General features: G+C 51.0%; 6 protein-coding genes across 6 annotated transcripts; 2 read left to right on the top strand and 4 right to left on the bottom strand.

The window, feature by feature from the left end:
- Positions 1–986: 986 nt before the first annotated feature.
- On the bottom strand, positions 987–3,845 carry ACHE_21057S (uncharacterized protein; the record flags this gene model as incomplete). The annotated part of the gene is made up of 1 exon (XM_043285428.1): positions 987–3,845. The coding sequence occupies one exon, from the start codon at positions 3,843–3,845 to the stop codon at positions 987–989; it is 2,859 nt and encodes a 952-aa protein (XP_043134121.1).
- An 857-nt stretch (positions 3,846–4,702) lies between these two features.
- On the bottom strand, positions 4,703–8,607 carry CLU1 (translation initiation factor 3 subunit CLU1; the record flags this gene model as incomplete). Its single annotated transcript, XM_043285427.1, has 3 exons — positions 4,703–8,346; positions 8,407–8,475; positions 8,571–8,607. 3 exons carry the CDS (start codon positions 8,605–8,607, stop codon positions 4,703–4,705), a joined length of 3,750 nt encoding a protein of 1,249 aa, XP_043134120.1.
- Positions 8,608–9,988: 1,381 nt separating this feature from the next.
- On the top strand, positions 9,989–11,871 carry ACHE_21055A (ATP-binding protein; the record flags this gene model as incomplete). Its single annotated transcript, XM_043285426.1, has 5 exons — positions 9,989–10,245; positions 10,297–10,662; positions 10,733–10,797; positions 10,855–11,031; positions 11,084–11,871. 5 exons carry the CDS (start codon positions 9,989–9,991, stop codon positions 11,869–11,871), a joined length of 1,653 nt encoding a protein of 550 aa, XP_043134119.1.
- Positions 11,872–12,164: 293 nt separating this feature from the next.
- Positions 12,165–13,239, top strand: ACHE_21054A (uncharacterized protein; the record flags this gene model as incomplete). Its single annotated transcript, XM_043285425.1, has 2 exons — positions 12,165–12,447; positions 12,503–13,239. 2 exons carry the CDS (start codon positions 12,165–12,167, stop codon positions 13,237–13,239), a joined length of 1,020 nt encoding a protein of 339 aa, XP_043134118.1.
- A 295-nt stretch (positions 13,240–13,534) lies between these two features.
- ACHE_21053S (RTA1 domain-containing protein) lies at positions 13,535–14,553 on the bottom strand (the record flags this gene model as incomplete). Its single annotated transcript, XM_043285424.1, has 3 exons — positions 13,535–14,133; positions 14,186–14,278; positions 14,331–14,553. 3 exons carry the CDS (start codon positions 14,551–14,553, stop codon positions 13,535–13,537), a joined length of 915 nt encoding a protein of 304 aa, XP_043134117.1.
- Positions 14,554–16,665: 2,112 nt separating this feature from the next.
- ACHE_21052S (uncharacterized protein) lies at positions 16,666–16,978 on the bottom strand (the record flags this gene model as incomplete). Its single annotated transcript, XM_043285423.1, has 2 exons — positions 16,666–16,755; positions 16,811–16,978. The coding sequence occupies 2 exons, from the start codon at positions 16,976–16,978 to the stop codon at positions 16,666–16,668; spliced, it is 258 nt and encodes an 85-aa protein (XP_043134116.1).
- Between the last annotated feature and the right edge of the window lie 1,283 nt (positions 16,979–18,261).

Below are 18,261 nucleotides of genomic sequence, written 5' to 3'. Positions count from 1 at the left end.
AGCTCTGCCAAAGAGAGTAGGGAGAGGTTAACGAGGAATAGAATTGTCTTGGACAGGTCTCAGAGCAGGAAATTTAAAGAATGCGAAACAGTAGTAAATAATAGACAGGTCTAAAGCCGGGGATCACAGGAGAATACCATTGAAAGACAAAAACACGAAAAAAACAAAAGAGGGATCAGCTCTGTCAAAGAGCTTTTGTATGGGAGCGAGAGAATTGTGAGAGAATGTGAGGGTAAGAGAGTAAAGAGAGTGTGGGGGTCAAAAGAAATCAGCAGCAAGACAACAGGTTGTGAGAGAATTGACCTCTCTGCCAGTAGTGGAGAAAAGGGGAGAGTTTTGCCTCTGGATAGAACGGGATGATCTTCTCCCATTTGTCTGCAGGTTAACTACTTGGCGCCAATGCCCACACCTCCCCCCCTTCCGATAGCCGCCCGGCCATACCTGAAACCTGCTCACCTCGCATCCAATTATAGTGGCTGGAGATGGCCTGGATAAAAATTCTTCAGCTATATGGCCATAATACGAATTCTCCGAGATGACCATTGCGGGCTTAGATTGGGCAATGAACTTGACACTAGCCTACTGAAACGCTGATTGAACTTAATTATACTTGTACCATAGTACAGAGTGATTGTACACACAAAGATCTCTACTGGAAATATGTACCTGACATGCGATATCTCTGGGGCATCTGAAGACAATGCCGGACGCCCATGCCATCTGTACTACACTGCCAAAGACAATGCCTTTATTTCAAACGGTCTACCTGAAACCACACAATGAGCCCAACAAACATGCACTTTATGCGTAATCAATGCGTGACACAATAATCATTCGCTAATCAAGGAATCCAATGTAATGCTAGTCTACCTGGGGGTGCAATATTCCTTTCTATTCCTGGGTATCTGTCATATCAAAATTGCAATTAATGCCAATGCCAGAACTCCAACCATCGGAAAATAATCAGAAAGAAAGAGAAAAAAAAATTAAAGAAAGCTAAGCTCATCATCGCTATCATCCTTCGGCGAACACGGTATCATCGGGATCATCGCTGGTGTCCGTGGGATGATCGTAGTGCCTACCAGCGAAGCATTGCCGGTGGTCCCAGCAGACGACGAACCACATTCGCTCCCGGTAGACGTCCGCTTCGCAAGCGAACTCGCCCACGAATGTCGTCCCGGCCGGCGAGGTCGCAACTGTCGATCAGCGGAATACGATGAACCTTCTTGAGGCTTGTTTGCCCTCATTTCCCCCATATTCGGTGATCTTGTTTGCCGTTTGTGTGTGATAACCACCTCGAGCATCCGCTGGAATCCCACGGACTGTCCGCCTTCGGGTACACTCATTCGTTGAAGGGACCGTTCCTGCGTCCAGGTGTCTAGCATGCCGCGTCTGCCAGGATGATAGCCGTATTCCTCCCAGTCATCGGCGCTGTCGTCCGAGGTCGCCGGTGTCGGGGGGATGGCTGATATTTGCTGCATCTGATCGTCACGCGACTTCCAATTCATTGATCGGAGTCTTTTCGGTGCTCGTGACGGCTCCCCTCGGCCGGGGAATGTCCTCTTGACCGGTAGCGAGGATGCGGACGTCACGCTCGATGCGGAGTCCTCATCCGACTGCGATGATGCAGATACGCTGGCAAAGGAAGCAGGAGAAGAGGCCCGGCTGTCCAGGTCAGTCTCCACTGGCGAAATCTGTGCGAAATCAGCTGATTTGCTCTTGGACTTGGGTGTCCTGGCAACCCATTCCTCAATACTTTCTTCCCAGCGATACAGCCCAGGCCCGTCATCGTCGTCTTCTGATTCGTAGACCCTCGTCCTATACGATAGCTCCTGTTGTCTGGCAACAACCCGCTCCTGAATCTCCGCCGCCCAAACATGGTCATCCGGATACACCGTCGCCTCAGCAAGCTGCATCGCAGTCTCCGCAGCTACCTTGCCAAGGAATGTGGAGAGTCCATGCTCGTCGCTAAACTCAGCCAGCTGCCCGACCTTGGCACGTACCTCTGGAGATGTACCTGGTTGAGCATCACTTCCGTGCACGCGCTCGCAACAGCGAAAGACCTGTCTAGCCAAGATGGCCAGCTCTTTGATCACGCCCGACTGAGATGAGAGTGAGACATAAAAGGAGTCTATGTTGCGGGGTTCTTGGCTGTTGGGCTGGAAGGTGTCATATGAGACTTCATCACATTGAAGTAAGCGCTCGCCAAGCAGGATGCAGCCTCGGCGCAGAGAATGGAATGCCGAGAAATCGACTTCTGGCGAAGACCGGATTTCTATCTTTTGTTGTACCGTGAATGCGAGGGATCCCACTATGGCCCTAACCCTCAGATTAACGCCTTCCGGCTCAGTCCCGGGCGTGGGAGAACGGGATCGCGCTAGGTACATCCCGCACAGGGCAGTGATCAGACTCAACGTGAGATTGCTGAGGGCGTCCTTGACTGGGACGGGACAGAGCTGATCTTCACATCCCACACTAGTCTCATACGTGACCGGGAAAACGCCGCTGGCCGAAAGAACCACAGCCTCGATCAGATGAGCCGCAGCTACAGAATCGTCTGCCCCTGTAGATATTGACCGAATCGCGGCGTCCACGTACTTCTTCCATTGCGCAGTCACCATCCATTCAGCTGGCACGACTCTGCGAACAAGAAGTTTCGCCAATTCCTCGTAAACCGAAGATCGACGCCCGGGGAATCGTGAACAGTAGGTAGCTAGTAACTGGACTGGGTCTTCACGAGAACTGGATGATATGATAGAATCAAAACCCATCGGATAATCATATATCTCGTCCATAGTACATAAAAACTTGGACAGTAATGATTCAAAAGCGTCATGTTCCTGGTTATTCATGCATTCCTCCAATAAGTGGCAAGCGATATGCCTGGTGACACACTCCTTCTGTAGCATCTCCGAGACCAGATAAATCCCTTGTGCGCGCACGGCTTCACGGAGCGGTTGCCAACCATTCCCACTAGGCGCGTAGTGAGCTTCGAGTTCCGTGAAGTATGCATCACACATATCTTCATCGCCATCTTCGTCTGCTTCATCTTGAGCCATCTGCTCCTCCGCGATAAACTCCGGTAACCGCCGCACAGTCATCGACAGCAGTGACCGAGCCCCACGACTCTTCTGTTTCGACGATAAAGATGCAGTAGCACGTATCCTGGTATTATGCAAAAACGTCAAAAATAAACGATCCAAAAGACGCGCAATCTCGACAAGCCCCGGATCACCAGACCGATCCAGCGCCTCCCTCCACGACCCACTATACCCATAGCTCGCAGTGAAATTGTGATACGGTCGTGTCGTCTTGCGCGTATCCTCAACATCCAATTCGTCCATCACCGGCGAAGCATCACGAAACAATCGCCTGCGCGCAGACGTCTCCCCCGATAAACCTCCCCTCGCTAGTTTCCCAGCGAGCAACGGCGTCGCGATCTCAATCGCACCAGGTAACGTTTTCTGCACCTCGGGGCTGCGAATCGACATCCGACTCCGCCTCCTCCCACCCCGACTAGCACTGCGCTTTCCCCGACTCGAATAGTTATGTCGAATTTTCCGCCCTTCAGGCTTCCCGGGGACCCATGCAGGGTCGTCCTCTTCGCCGTCTGAACCCGAGTCTCGGTCCGCATTAGTGGCCGTCGTAGTCGGGGCTTTTGAGGACCCGCGCGAGGTAGAGGCAGAGCCAATGCCGGTACTAGGGACTCCGGACCGTTCTTTGACAATTTTCGTGTTCGCGACGGTTTGTAGGTTTTCCTGGTGTTTTTCTAATCGGCGGTAGATGGATGTCAAGGGGCGGAGTATGCGATTTGCCCATTTCGCGGTCGGTCGTATGTCGCTCATGTTCGCTTGACCTGGCAATTTCCACATGTAAGCTCATATTTGTGAATGCTCTCAATGTCATATTGGAATTCTACCTGCCACTTAATTCACCAATGATCCATCTTTAGTGACTTGTCACTAGACTAGGGCCGTGCTGCAGCGACAGACGCCAACGCCTGCAAAATATGCCAAAGTATTGAAACAAAATAAAATGCAATTGCTAAAATGCAACCAAAAAGAGACAAAAAGAAACCAAACGCAATCAAATACACTGGCGGGAATGCGCCATAAGATGCTGCTGTAGTAAAGGTGATGGGAGGAATCCGCCGCGGAGCAAAACAAGATGTAAACATTGGGGTAGGCGGTCTGGCCGAAAGCGGTAAGGCACATCTTCACTACAGAGTATATACAAAACACTTCAGAACACAGCTACTCCGTACAAGTATAGAACTACCGCAAACGCTACTGGTAGTCATTAGATACTCTGTAGATGTATGTCTAGATCACCGTCATATATAGTACATAGAGCATACCTAAGTACCAGAAATCGCCCAACCTGCTATGCACTGTAATGGACACCGTTGAGAGAAGTCATAAAAATAAAAAAAAGAAAAATCGCCAAACATGAAGATGAGTAGAGAGTAGTCTACAATACATTAGCCCTGGTTTTCCGGACCATGACACTGAAATATACTGCTTCAAAAACAAAGACCGAAGTGAAAGAAAAGTAAAACCCATATTCTTTTTTCGTCGCGTTGCTTTTCTGTATATGATTTTATATCGTCATTCTTTTTGGTGGTCAAAACATCAAAATCGTCGTCAAACGTAAATCTTTCCCGTCAGAGTGTTCTGTTCTTTATTTTTGGTGTTTTTACCCATTATTCAGAGGACTTCTTCGAGCCGCGGAGCTTGGGGTTGCTGGCCGCAGCACGCTTCTTCTGCTTGTTGCGGGTAGCACCGGCGTCACCACCCTCGATGAACTTCATCAGCTCATCAATGCTCCGAGCATCCATTCCGGAGCCGCCCGCACCAGTCGTCTGAGCAGCAGACTGGCCGACCTGAGGCTGAACCATGGTGCCGAGAGACGACACGCGAGAGGCCATGTTGATACGGCGCAGACGACGGGCCTGGATATCCTTGGCGTGCTTGGCAATGGACACGGCATTCTGGGTGAGTTGCTCCAACCAGGTCTCGGCCTCTTTGGTGTTACGATCGTTGGGGCCGAGCTGGTTGAGGAAGATGTTGTAGGCCTCGCGCATCTTAACAACGGCACCCTTGGAGTCCTGGTCAAGAGCCAGGGCCTGGGCCAGCTGGAACAGGATGGTGGCGGTGTTGATGGACTGCTTGCCGAAAAGCTCCTCGCAAACCGAAAGGGAGGCCTCGAACCACTTGCGGGAGTCAGAGTACTGCTTGAGGTGCTGGAGCATCACGGCAGCATTGTTCATGGTGGTGATTGAGTCGGGGTGGTTGGCTCCGTAGATGATCTTCCACAGATCCATGGCGTGTCTGATATAGGCAAGAGCCGTCTTGGTGTTGCCAGAGGCGTGCTCGAAGAGAGAGAGGTTGAGGTAGGCCAAGATGGTGTCGTGCGAATCAACACCTAGAGTGCGCTCAGTGACGATGACCGACTTGCGGGCCAACTCAACGGCGGCCTCCTTTTCGTCGGTCTGGTAGTACAGCATCGACAGCTGGTGGTAGAGCTTGGCAACCTCGGGGTGCAGGATACCGTAGATCTGCTCATGCAGAGACAAGGATTCCAGAATGAGCTCCTGGCCCAATTGCTTCTGGTTCTGCATGAGAGAGATACGGCCAGCCTCCAGGGCCTCCTCGGCGAGCGAGCTTCGGGGAGAAGCATCCTTAACCAGCGGCACGATGTTGACGATGTCGTCAGGCACAAACGTGACAGCGGGCTTGTTGTCCGCTGCGGGGCGGTTTGCGGCGTTAGCCGAGTCACCACCCTTCTTCTTCTTCTTGCTGCTGCTCTTAGCCTCTTCAGTGGCACCGTTGGTACCGTTGACGGCCTGGGGAACCACGGGCAGCTGAGACTTGGTGAATGAAAAGTCACGAGCGCCCAATTGAAGACCAAGCCTGTTAGAGATGTCACGGAGGAGTTGGAGATGTCTCAGGGAGTTGAACCAGTCAGACTCTAAGGTGAAGCGGTAGCGGATCTTCACCTGTTGCTCGATCTCGGCCCGGAGAGTGGCCGGGTCAAGCTTCTCGAACGAGAAGTCACCGTCGGGGTAGATCGCCCGCAACGACTTGTCAATGTCGGCGCGGGGACTGGCGTTCACGTCGGCGCCCAGGAGGCAGTTCAGCAGGTGAGCAGCGCACGACGCAGTGAAGGGGGCGGGCACATTGCGAAGGTAGCGGTTTGCGATGTGCTTGAAGGCACGGGTGATCATCTCCTGGACCACGAGAGTGGTAAGAGCGTTCAGGCGAGATCCCTTCTCCTTGGACAATTGAGCGACCTTGCCGAGGTAACGGATGTTGATACCGCGCTTGTGCAAGAGCTGGCTAACCGACTGGCCGTCCATGGGGAAGCCAACATCTCCATCATGGAGATCCTGGACCAGTTCGGGAATGACCTTGGTACGCAAGAAGTCACAGGTTTCGCGAACCTCCTTCTCGTCCTGGGCCCACTGCTCCTTCTCCTCGGCGGTCTGGGGAACCTGGCCGCTGAAGACGTCGGGGTTGAGGGCGAGATTGAATCCAGAGATATCAACACGCTCCTGCTCCGGCTGCTCTTCAGTCTTCTTATCCTCCTCCTTCGATTCGGGGTTCTCAGCCTTGGCGGTCTCCTTCTCCTCGGCCTTGGCCTGGCGGCGAGCCTCTACCTCGGCCTTCACGTACTGGCTCATCTTGTGCCTCCAGTACGATTCAACGAGCTCCAATCTCAAGACGGACATCTGGTGAGGATAGGCATCGTTGCCTTCTTCTTCCTGCCACGAGACATCGAGAGGAGTCACGCGGTACAGGTCAAGCACGTACTTCCTGCCGTCGGTACCCAGAAGACCCTTGGTCTCGACACTGCCTTCGAGGTCGTGACGGGTGTTCTCCTTGTCCCAAACGGGGTGCTGCTTGATACGAAGGGCCTTGGACAGCTTCTCGAAGACGGGCTTGAAATCAGGGTGCGTCGCAACGACGTCCTTGCCTTCAACACCACCGTAGTCGATCTGGTGCTCTCCAGGCTCCCGCTGCTTGAAGATACCAGGGACAATGCTCTGACCGACAATACGCTTGCCCATATAGTCAACGACCACGGTTCCCGGAGTGAACAAGCCGTTGATGTCAAGCTGGTTCACAGCCTTGATACCCAGAACGTCCTTGCCGACAGCCACGCGGGCGGCTTCATCGCCGCCCTCAGAGGTGAAAGTACCGACACCATCAGCACCGAAGGAGTAGAAGATGTTGTTGTACACGAAGATCTGGGCGTCCCGGTCCTCAGTAGGGTTCAATGGCGGCACCTCACCCCTGGCAACCAAGACAGCACCTCGGGCCGCGGCCTCATTGTAGTCCGCGAACAATTTCGAGGTCAGACGCTCCCTGAAAACGCGATCCTGAACGGTATCGCGGGGAAGCTCACGAGTGGTCTGGAACTCCTCGTTCCAGTCACGCAGAGTTTCGGCATTGTCCACGCCAGCAATAAGATAGTTCTCCTGGGAGCGGGTAATGTCGGGCTGGTGGGCGTTGGCATTGGCGGACGGGGAAGGAACAAGCCATGGGTTATTAGGAATGGCGTTCTGGAAGGGGAAAGTGGTCAAGAGATCCTTCTTGTTGTTGGCCTCCTGGAGCTCCTGGAAGGCGGATTCGAACGAGGGCGACAACTGAGAGATCAGGGTAATCAGGGAATGGGCGCTACCCTTCTTGGGGGTGGTCTTGGGCAACGGGTCGAACTTGGCGTTCGAGCACTTGTTCACGTAGAAACCAGAGACGTGCGAGGTAATCTGGAACTGTTCACCCTCGTTGGTGGTAAGCTGGAGGTAGAGCAAGTGGCCCTTCTGGCGGAGGTGGTAGGGAGGAGGGTTCCACGTGGATAGCGAGATGGACTTGATAGTCTTGGGAAGAGGAGCCTCTTCTCTGGGGAGAATGGTCTTCAGAGATGAGGAGCCGGCAATATCATACTTGGACAGTGCGTGCTCCTTCTCCGCAGCAGCGACGGCCTCCTCGGAGATGGAGTCGTGCAAGGACAGACCGGCGCTAACACCTTGGATGTTGTCGACGCGATCGCCCGCGGCTCCAAGCAATTCCCGCGTCCTCACAATGTGCATCCGTGCCTCCTTCTCAGTGTACGGGTCCTCCACCAAGACAATTTCCGAGTCCGCCTTCAGAGCCGGCACCTCGGACAGTTCGACAAAGTCGTTGATGCGTTTGCCATTGAACTCGAGGTGGAAGCAAGTGTACTGGAAGGTACCCGGCAGCTCAATGATCGATTGACGGACATCCTGGACCTGCTCTTGACTCGAGACCATGACCTGGATCTTGTGAGGGTCATGAGGGAGCTTCACAGTGATCTGGAAAAGACCTGGAGAAGCGCAATTCGGTCAGTCCCCGCACAAAACGACTTGGAGAAGTTGGTACATACCACCATCTTCCTGCTCTCCCTCCGGCTGTTCTCCATTGGTGACCTGCTCGGGCTGGGCGGGAGGAGCCTCTGTTTTCCGTCAGTTTACCGTCTTCCTTATCTGCCCCTCCATCTGATACGCTCCGGCTCAATTGAGGGAAATTCAAGGACCAGGAAATTCGTACCTTTCGAGTGCTCCAAGTCGCCGTTTGTCTGAGCCATTGTATTCACAGGAAGAGAGCTGTCTTATGACAGCGGGTCTAAGCTAGGAAAAGGAAAGGAACGTAGGAATAGAAAAAAGAGAACAATTGAAAAGAAAAGAAAATATGGTACAAGGATAAGGGCAATTGTTTAGACAGAAAGAAACCCAACCCCGTACCCCAGACAAGTAATGGATAGAGAGATAGTGATAGGTAGAGAATGAGTAAGAATAGGTGAGGAAGAGGAAAAGTTGAAGCTGGAGAATAATTGGCACACACTCAACTCTGCTAGTCCGGGGCGGAGCGAAAATTTCGGATTTGCGGCAGACCCTCGGAACAGCTCGGGCCAGAGGGGAATGGCACGTGACGTGGCATTGGCATTTCTATATTACAAGGTAGACTGATACGAGACTGCTGTCGCTTTGTCTTTTTGCTGAGAATACTATTATTGTCATGACTGTTTAATCTAAGGCATATCAGGATACGGCACAAGGCATACTGTACATCGAATGTGGGATGATATGTGGCACGTGCACTCCACAGAGAAACAGCAATTGCAATCACCCGACTGTTTTTCAGATGGCTCTGTTTGGAATGGAAATACTCTCTCATTAATGGCTAGCCACAAGGTAGATTATATCGCTTAGCCGGGGAAGTAGCGCTGTTCCGAACCTGTCATTACCGGTATAGAAACCCTCAATGCCCCAACGTCTATGCCGGCCACAACATATTTGTGAGAACAGCTTATAAACCCAACGGCATAACTATGTGGAAAGAATACTTGCAAAATGGCATAATGACGCCTGAACTGGCTAGTGCATCGCGGGGCTCCAGCCAAGCTGCCGAAGATCACCGACGCCGTTGAAATATATTTTCCGCAGGGATTAGATGCAGCAACAGGTAGGCGCCAGGATTGAGTGGAGTCAACAATGTCAGATCTCCGATCTTGACGATATTAAGTACGAACTCGAAGCATTGCATACAGTAGTAACCGTACAGTAGTACATGCCGAGCGGGATACAAACACATTGTTATGAGTGCAACCGGTGAGGCGGTGTGGGCAAGCCACACTGTTTGGTCTGTCCGGGGGGATATGTGGCGTCAACACGGAGCTTCGACTCTCCCGTCTTCTCAACGTCCTTCGACTGGGCCTGTCCTCAATTCCTTTTGTCTGTCATTCCTTACTTTCCTTATTATTCTTTCATTCATCCCACGCGGATTTTCTTTCGTTCCACGTGTTTTGGGCAGTGAGATTGCATTGCTGGGAAAACGTGTCACCGCTTGATTCTTTCATACTTCTTGACACTCCTTTTCTATTTCCTTGCCTAATTGTGACTTCAAATTACTACAGAGTATACTACTATTATTTTCGACCTTTCAGAATCTTGATGAGCGCATGAAAAATGTTGACTCGCAACCTTCAACGACCTCTCTACACCCGCCTGGGACTTTCCAGGCCGCTCAGGGTGACTAGAACCAGTCCGTCTTCTCATATTCTCAGACGTCTACAAACCCAGGCCCAGCCGCCTCAGCCAAGTCCTCCACAGGATGTCGGGGACTTTGGTGCTGATGGTGAACATCCCGAATTCGGGTTAAAACAAACCCTCTGGAAAATGTTTGAAGCTGCCGCTACCGCCGCTGCTTCCATTGCAATTCTAGGGTATGTGCCAGATTCATTAGATACAAGATGCATAAACTGACCGGAAAATAGCGCGGCTGGGTATTCATACCATAGATACTACAAGCATCTGGTCTTGGAAAAGATCGACAATGCCTTTAAACCGGGTGATCCGGCGCTTGAGGTTGCTGGTGTGGAGTTTGGAAAACATCAGTATAACCACGAAGAGCACTGGGTTGTCCGTGATGAGCAGACAAAAATGGACAAGATCATCTCCGGTCAGGCCGGGGGCCACTATTATCTGATCATCGGCGAGAAGGGAACCGGAAAGACGTCTATGATCCTCGAGTCTATGCGCAAGATCAACGGAGATGGTGTCGCCATGTTTGAGGCTCACGGTGACCTGGAGATTTTCCGGGTCAGACTGGGAAAGGCATTGGACTTTGAATATCACGAAGAGTATGCTGCCCCCTGGTATATGATCACATCAGGAGCAGCGTTAGAGACTGACCGGAACTTGAACTTGCAGTTACATTGGCAGTTTGTTCAGCATTCGTGGGCCACGTGATACAACTCCATTGCTGGATATTGAGCGTACGCATCTCCCCTCCATCATACGAGATATTATAGCATGTAGCTGAAGAAGCGCAGGCGCTTTCAATAAGCTCGAGAAAGTGGCGGTCTCCAGGAGACGCCAAGGGAATCCGCCACTTGTCATGGTTGTTAATAGTACACACCTAGTGAGAGATGACCATGATGGTCAGGATCTCCTTGAAATGATTCAGCAACGGGCGGAACAGTGGGCCGCCAGTGGCTTGGTTACGACAGGTAAACGTTTAACATGGTTGTTCGAATGCGGCTTTCTGACATGAGCAAATAGTGTTCAATAGCGACGATTACTGGGTGTATGAGCGCTTAAAGCGCTACGCAGCACGGATGGAAGTCATCCCTGTCTCCGACCTACCCAAGGATAAGGCGATGGCAGCTTTGAGGAATTACCGCAGACAATACTTTGGCGAGGATTCGCCTTATGAATTACTCGAGACCATCTATGATAAGGTGGGCGGTCGATTGTCTTACTTGAACAGAGTTGCCAAAGCCGAGGATATGATAAAGCTGTGCAATGACATTTGCGAAGCTGAAAAATCATGGTTCCTCAACAAGTGCTGGATTCTCGGAACGGAAATGGATGACGATGTTATGGACGAGCAGAAACACGCTTCCGCTGCAATGGTTTTAGCCAAGGCACTCGTGGACAAGGAAAAGGAGATGGATAAGAGGTATGACCCACAAATCGGCCACATTCTTCCAGAGATCCCACTGCATGAGGCCCGGGAGATCATGACACGAGCCGATTTTATCCAAAGCTATGACCATGATAACCTCTTCCACATTGATTCGCGCGCCATGGTCCGCGCCGACTCCGTGCCCATGCAGCATGCGATCCGTGAAATCTGCTCATGGGACAAATTCGACAAGCACCTTGAGGGCACCTTGGACCGTATAGGTGACATCGAGAGCCTGGGACGTACTCGTGAACTCACCATCAAGGACCTCTGGGACCAGGGCAAGTACAAGATTGCCATGCTAGATCACAAGGGCCGTGAAAATGGCACAGTCGAGTTCTCCGTTATGGAGCGGGAAAAGGACGAAGATGATTCCGACTAGATGTACAGTACTTGGTGGTAGACCGGTTTGTTTCTGCTTACATTTATTCATGTACATATTGACATTTGTTTTGTATACCATTGAATGCATTTGTTTTTTTAAAACTTATACACCAGCGTGACATCATCACATGCTCACCGCCCGCATGCAGCTTTCTGACGTTTTCCGCCCAACAGCTTCAGCTCTGCGTTCTCCCACTTTCCATTTCCCAACTTCGGTCTTTCCTCCTGAATGCCCAATTTATCTTCTTAACCAAAAAGCACAACCCTGCGAGGTTCATACGAGTCTTCAACATGCCGTCTCACAAGAAAAGTACCGAATCTACCTCGGCAGGGGGCACGCGACCTACGAAGGAGTCACAGACTAGGAAGTCACGAATTTCTTCGCCGATCAGGTTTATTTTGGTCGTGTTGAGCAGCTTGGCTCTCAGCTCCGGACTCTTTCTTCTTACGTCTGGAATTCACCTGGACGAACTCCGGATTGTGAGCAAGCCTTTGGACTCGCCGTGGGAAATTGGTAGTCTGTTGGCGTGGAGGGCTGTCGAGGTTGGTTTAGCTTGGTTGCTTGGATATGATGGTATCTTCCCTGCAAGTTGAATTTTATGAAAGAATAAAACTGATTCGTAATTAAGGACGCGATGTGCTGTCTTTCATTTTTCTCACCCACCTCCCTACTTACACTCTCCTTTCCTCTTTCTACAAGATCCGTCCTACGACCATTCTAGTCGCTTATGCTATCACTCTATTCTCGAACACCATCCCATTTGCCTTCTTCCGCCGTTCAGCTTCTGTTCACGATCTTGCCCGCGCCCCGTCGAGCGCAGTATCCAACCGCAACATTCTCCAAGACCGTCCTACGGCGATCTATACCACAATCGCCGCGACTTCCATTTTCACCGTTACGCTATACGTCAGCTACGTGACCTGGCTTCCGGCTCAACTCGTGGTGCACTTCGAAAACATTCCGGACATCAGCTTGACACATGCCGGTCCTGCCGGTTTGCCAGTGCTGTTCTTCAGTCTTCTTCCCGCTGGCTGGGCGGCTAAGGACTTCCTCTTTGTGAGCTCAGCCGGTGCAACGAGTGTCTCTGACCCTGGTTCTGAGAAATCGCGGTCGCAACAAGGAGAGTACCTTGCTTGTGCGTTTTATCGCAAGACGTGGGGAGCATTGCCCACTAAGGCGCGTGTGCTTATCCAGCGGACGATTACTTTGGCGACAGTCACTGTTGCGAGTACGGTCGTTCAGCTCGTGGGAACGATTAAGGGTGCCAATGTCGAGGGCGCGACTGCTTGGGGAGCCGTCTGGGCCATTGCGACTTTGGCCGTGGGGCTGACGTTTGGGTGGATTGAAGCTGTTGATGGTGTATAGGGGTCTGGTTTTCAAATGAAAACCGTCTTTCCTTTTTATAAGAAATGCTCTGGGGGCCTTTCACTGTTTCTGAAGCTGAGTCAATATCTTTTATTCCTTGCATGTTGTTTTATTAGTTGACTTCATAGGTGTATCATTCGCGTATCTCTTAAGATGTACTATTACTGCGACAGAAAATATACAGACTGAATGAAGTGGATCGACATCCTCTATTATTCTATACTATATGTACTGCTGAAGCGATGATTGGTATAAGAAAAAGAGACGACATGAAAGTCGCAAACAATAAAAGAGATCACTGCATTTCAATTCCCTCACCCCCATCCTCAGAACGCATCTTCTTCTGCGAATCACTCCCATCCGCAACCTTGGGCAACAACCACCCCGGATGAAAAACATTAAACACCGCAACCGCAGCGACCATCATCGCCCCGTCCAACGCAATAAAATACCTCTGTGTCGTAATTAAATACCCATCCCACCCCTGCGCCAGCTCAATCGTTCGATAAATACTCCGCACATACACACAAAGCACCGAGAAAATCATGGCCGCGAAAAGCGGCACAATCGACCCGTTAACCCTCTGTAAAAGCCTCTTTCTAATCGTCCGGCGCACAAAATCCGCAGCGCAGATCACAAACACGGTTATCGAGGCTAATTGGAACACGATACCTGCGACCATTGTGTAAGTTCCCGGGTCTGTGTTGCCGTTGATCTTGTCTGCTTCGGCAGAGGCCATGCCGCCGCCGATGGCTTGGACGACGAGTGAGATGACGTCGCAGGTGCAGAAGATCCAGAGGTACAGGCTGGGGGAGAGGACGGAGGACTCGCGGCCGAGGAGCTTGATGAAGGAGCCGAGGAGGACGTAGATGCCGGCTGTGAAGAAGGTGGGTGCTACGCTTGTCAGCTTTTTCCTGAAGACGATAGGGATTGGATGACTGCTTACCAATAATCAAGGTTGAGATTTGCATTAGGAAAGCGTCGGAGTTGTAGGGACATTGGTTTGACCATGTGCGGCCAGCCCAGCCGATGACCTCCGCTATGCTCATTAGCATGACTCTAGACAGACAAAAGGAAAGGGAGATACATACTCATACAACCCACGGTAAACACCATCGTCCACCAGGTCTTCTTCCATACACATTGCACGGTGTGTGCAATCATCGAAAGGCCAAAGAGCACCAGAAACACGATCCCCGCCGCCAGGGACGGAACGTATCCGTAGGACGTGTTGAACCCATCAATATATCCATGGCAGCCAATCCGGAGCTGTTGCACCATTTGCTGCTGCGGCGTTAGGGCTTGATCGGACATAGTGACGCTATTCAGTGACGCGAGTAGTCCCTAGTAGTATACAAAAGAGTGAAAAAGAGTATGGGGAGAAGGCTAAACGGCTATTATAACGCCCGAGACATTGAAACCTCCACAAGGCAGAAACTAAATGCAGTCACCAGTGACCCAACGGGGCTCAGCCATCAATAAAACAAGGAAAACCGTGATTCGGGGTCCAAAAACGAGAAACCCATTCTTATAAACAACAAATTTCAGCCTCGAAAATTGCGCCAAATCCGGCATTCTGATTGGCTCGTTTCGGCATCTATATCCGCTGTTTCGGCCCCTCGCAAACTCCGCCCAATGCGGTTTAGCGTCTGGCGTTCTTTCGGTCTTCTCTCAAGCATATCCGTCTTGACGTTCGGGATTTTCTACAATGATACCCTCCGAGCATAGTTTCTTGGTTAATATCGACCATGGATGGCAATTGATAGATCTGGGTCGGAGTGTCTATTCCTCCAGCAATCCGAAATCTGAAATCTCCCGTCTTGGCTGTGGCTCATCCGGTCATTCCGATATCACGATGCCCGACCAACACAGAAATATGGCATACCGCCTCAGAGGATTCGGAATTCATTCATACAAGTCTCACCTAATTCATCACTCAATGAGCGATCTCAATGAGCGGCAGCTTGGCTGGTACTTATGGTTACAGAGTTAGCAGGGATTGATGCCCCAAAATCGTGTCCATCGCGCATCAGCAGGAGTGGGTGTTTCAAGACCACGTGAAACTGTTCCTGTTTTTGAGTCACAAGGCTGAATGCGTTATTGGATTGCCATGTGTACTGTATTGGCGTTGGTTTTAATGTGATGCCACTGCCGGATGTGCGTTCGGGGATTTCACCATCCTGGCATATATATGCTCATGGCTACATATGATGTGATAACTTTCTGTGGACGTCAATGCATGTGTTATAAGGCTCAGATTCTGGTAAAGAAGCAGCTGTTTTGCCTCTGTCTCTGTCTTTCATGAGATATATCACCGCAGACCTCGCGGAAAATGAACTCATTCTACTCCCTAACTCGCTTCTTTTGAGCCGGCTATTTTGTTGCTTCAGCCATGCTAACAAAGCCAGGCTTCGTTTATGAGCTAAGCATGCGAGACTCTTTCAAGTAAGACATACAAGAGCTGATGAAGTGCGCAGTCAATCGGGCCGCAAGGCTGAAAGACAAAGACCAAGACATAAGGAAGCCTAGACCAACTGTTTGCGAGTGATCTTCGCTTGGCTACGTGATTTAGAAGATTTTGTTTACCGTCAATGGATTTTCTAAGAAACTAAATTCGGCCTCCATTTACGTTGTCTACTAATTCTACCAATTCGATGCACGGAATACTTGACAAAAGTAAGTTCATTCGGAGTCATATTTTCAATGCCAAGAGAAACAAATGCTCAACAGGAGACCGTTCACGGTCAATTCAGAGGAAAGAAATTAGCATTGCCCAGCTCAACTCCCTTACTAGGATAAAAAAAGCTCGAATCACTTTCATAACCCGCACTGATGAAGCTCATTGAAGCCATCTACGCTACACACGCAGCCAAGTTTGTGCCAGATTTATAGGCAGGCGCATCCGGGGAGTCAAGCAGATAGCAAGTCTTGCTTCCATTCGGGTCACAGAAGTCTACAGACTTGCAATCGTTGTTGTTGTTGTTGCACATTTTCAAGCAATCCGTTAAAGTAGCCGCAGGTCCACTACAGACGATTTTCTTGTTCCGGATTTGCAACTTGCACCGGATGCTATACTTTGTGCCATCAATTTTGACGACGCTGTTGTTGTCATCTATGCATTTAGCCTCTGCCGGCGGGGGTGGGGGTGGTGGGTTGGCTGGAACAGAGGAGGGTGGCGCCACCGGACTGACCCTGACCCTGACCCTGATCCTGAGTCGGAGGAGTACTGGCTCCAGATTCAGAAGATGCTCCGTTGTTGGAAGCGCAGGAAGTGCAGGAGTCCTCGTCGCAAGCACCCGAGCAGCCCAGTGAGTGGGCGCTTGCCCAGCCAGTAGAAGAGTCGGTGGGTTCGGCTTGGTGCTTACCCAGGTAGCATTGGCGGGTGCGCTAATGGAAGTCAACGCTCTGGCATCCGACGTAGGAGACTTAAGAGTTGATGCAGTCCTTTAGGGAGTCCTGGGATGTTCTGTGGAACCAGGCCGTGCTGTGGCGCTTCTGGCAATCCATATGGAATGCCTGAGAAGTGTCAGTAATTGCTGTGGCCTCGTTTTCATAGCAACGGGATCGTTACCTGTTCGTTCTTGGCACTATACAACTGGCCATCGGCGTCATGGCAGGCAATCGAACACGCGAGGCGTACATCCTGCTTGACATCGACAACCGGAGGGTCGGTAAGGTACGCCCAGTCGCACAGCGTGTTTCCGCATTTAGTCGCTGAGAAACCGCCGTCCGAATACATCCGCCAAGTACCTTGAGTTTCACCATTGTAATCCGCATAAACATATCGGAAGCTTAATATTCGTCAGCCGCGACACTCCTGAAGAATCACAAAATACAGCACATACGCCTGACACTTGTCGGTATTTGCGCACGCCTGAATACAGTCATCATAGCCGGTCGTCTGGACGCTATTCAAAAAAAGTTGAACCGGCCGATTCGTGCATGCAGCACTAGAAGGTATAATAGCTCCCGTCACTCGCCAGAATGACGCTAGCGTCGTCTATGTTGGATATCAGGAGAAGTTCTTAAAAATACGTGTTTTAGAAAGGCTAATTTGACTGACCTTGAGGACGAGACGGGGTGCCGCTAATGACAGACGGGTTGGGCTTGAGCTGTCGTCCCTGTCTCCCGTCACAGCTTCTGGCATAGGCCGATTCGGTCAGGTAAAAGCTGAGCAGGAGAGCAGCCCCGACAGAACGTTTCCACGAAGACATGGCAGTAGAATGGATGGAGATTGGTGGTGGTGCTTTGTCCTCAAGGTAATCGAGAAGCGAGGCATATATACATGAGCTCTCTATTCAAACCATTGGCTCATCCTCTTTCAGCTCAACAGCCTCTTCTGTCTGCATTAGCTTCGCCCCCTCTCCCTCTCCCCCTACCCCCCTGACAGTGCGGCATGGTATCGGGCAGTATCCAGCATCTTCTTTCCGCCACCATTCCAGCACAGAACACGATGATACATTTCAGCTGAAGGAGAGCTGAATCTCAGATGCATACACACGGCGCCATTTGTGTACGAATGTCTGTAGAAATGTAATCCTGCAGGCGACAGCTCCATCTCAAACGTAAACGACAAATCGACGAGATTCAGCTTTTCTCGATCTGCCCATGCTGATCTCGATCACCTGGGTGCAGATGTATGCAGGATGCAGGTTTGTGATAGAGGCCAGCTCAGCTGTGCATCAACCAGGTTGGTAGAGTGATCGAGATAGGCCGTTACATGTTTTATTGGGCCGTGACGGTACTCTGCGCTGTGGTTGTGGTTGATTATTTGATAGCCTCGACGTCTTGCAGGTGGATGTTGGCAATTATGGGGGACTGGATTGGGCCCGGTTGTTGACACGCACGCACATGCCCGCACGGAGGACCCTGGTGGTCTTCCTCGTGGAATTGAATTAGCCAGCTATGACTGCTGCGGCATAATCCCATAGCTGAAGCATGACTACTGAGTCGAGCCTTTTGGAATCGAGGACGCGATATCTCTAAGAATGTTCATTGAAAATTTACGACTTGCTAAGTGGT

The sequence above is a fragment of the Aspergillus chevalieri genome, chromosome 2, assembly GCF_016861735.1.
Source record: "Aspergillus chevalieri M1 DNA, chromosome 2, nearly complete sequence".
Taxonomy (NCBI): Eukaryota; Fungi; Ascomycota; class Eurotiomycetes; order Eurotiales; family Aspergillaceae; genus Aspergillus; species Aspergillus chevalieri.
This window is presented reverse-complemented; position numbering and strand designations above follow the sequence as displayed.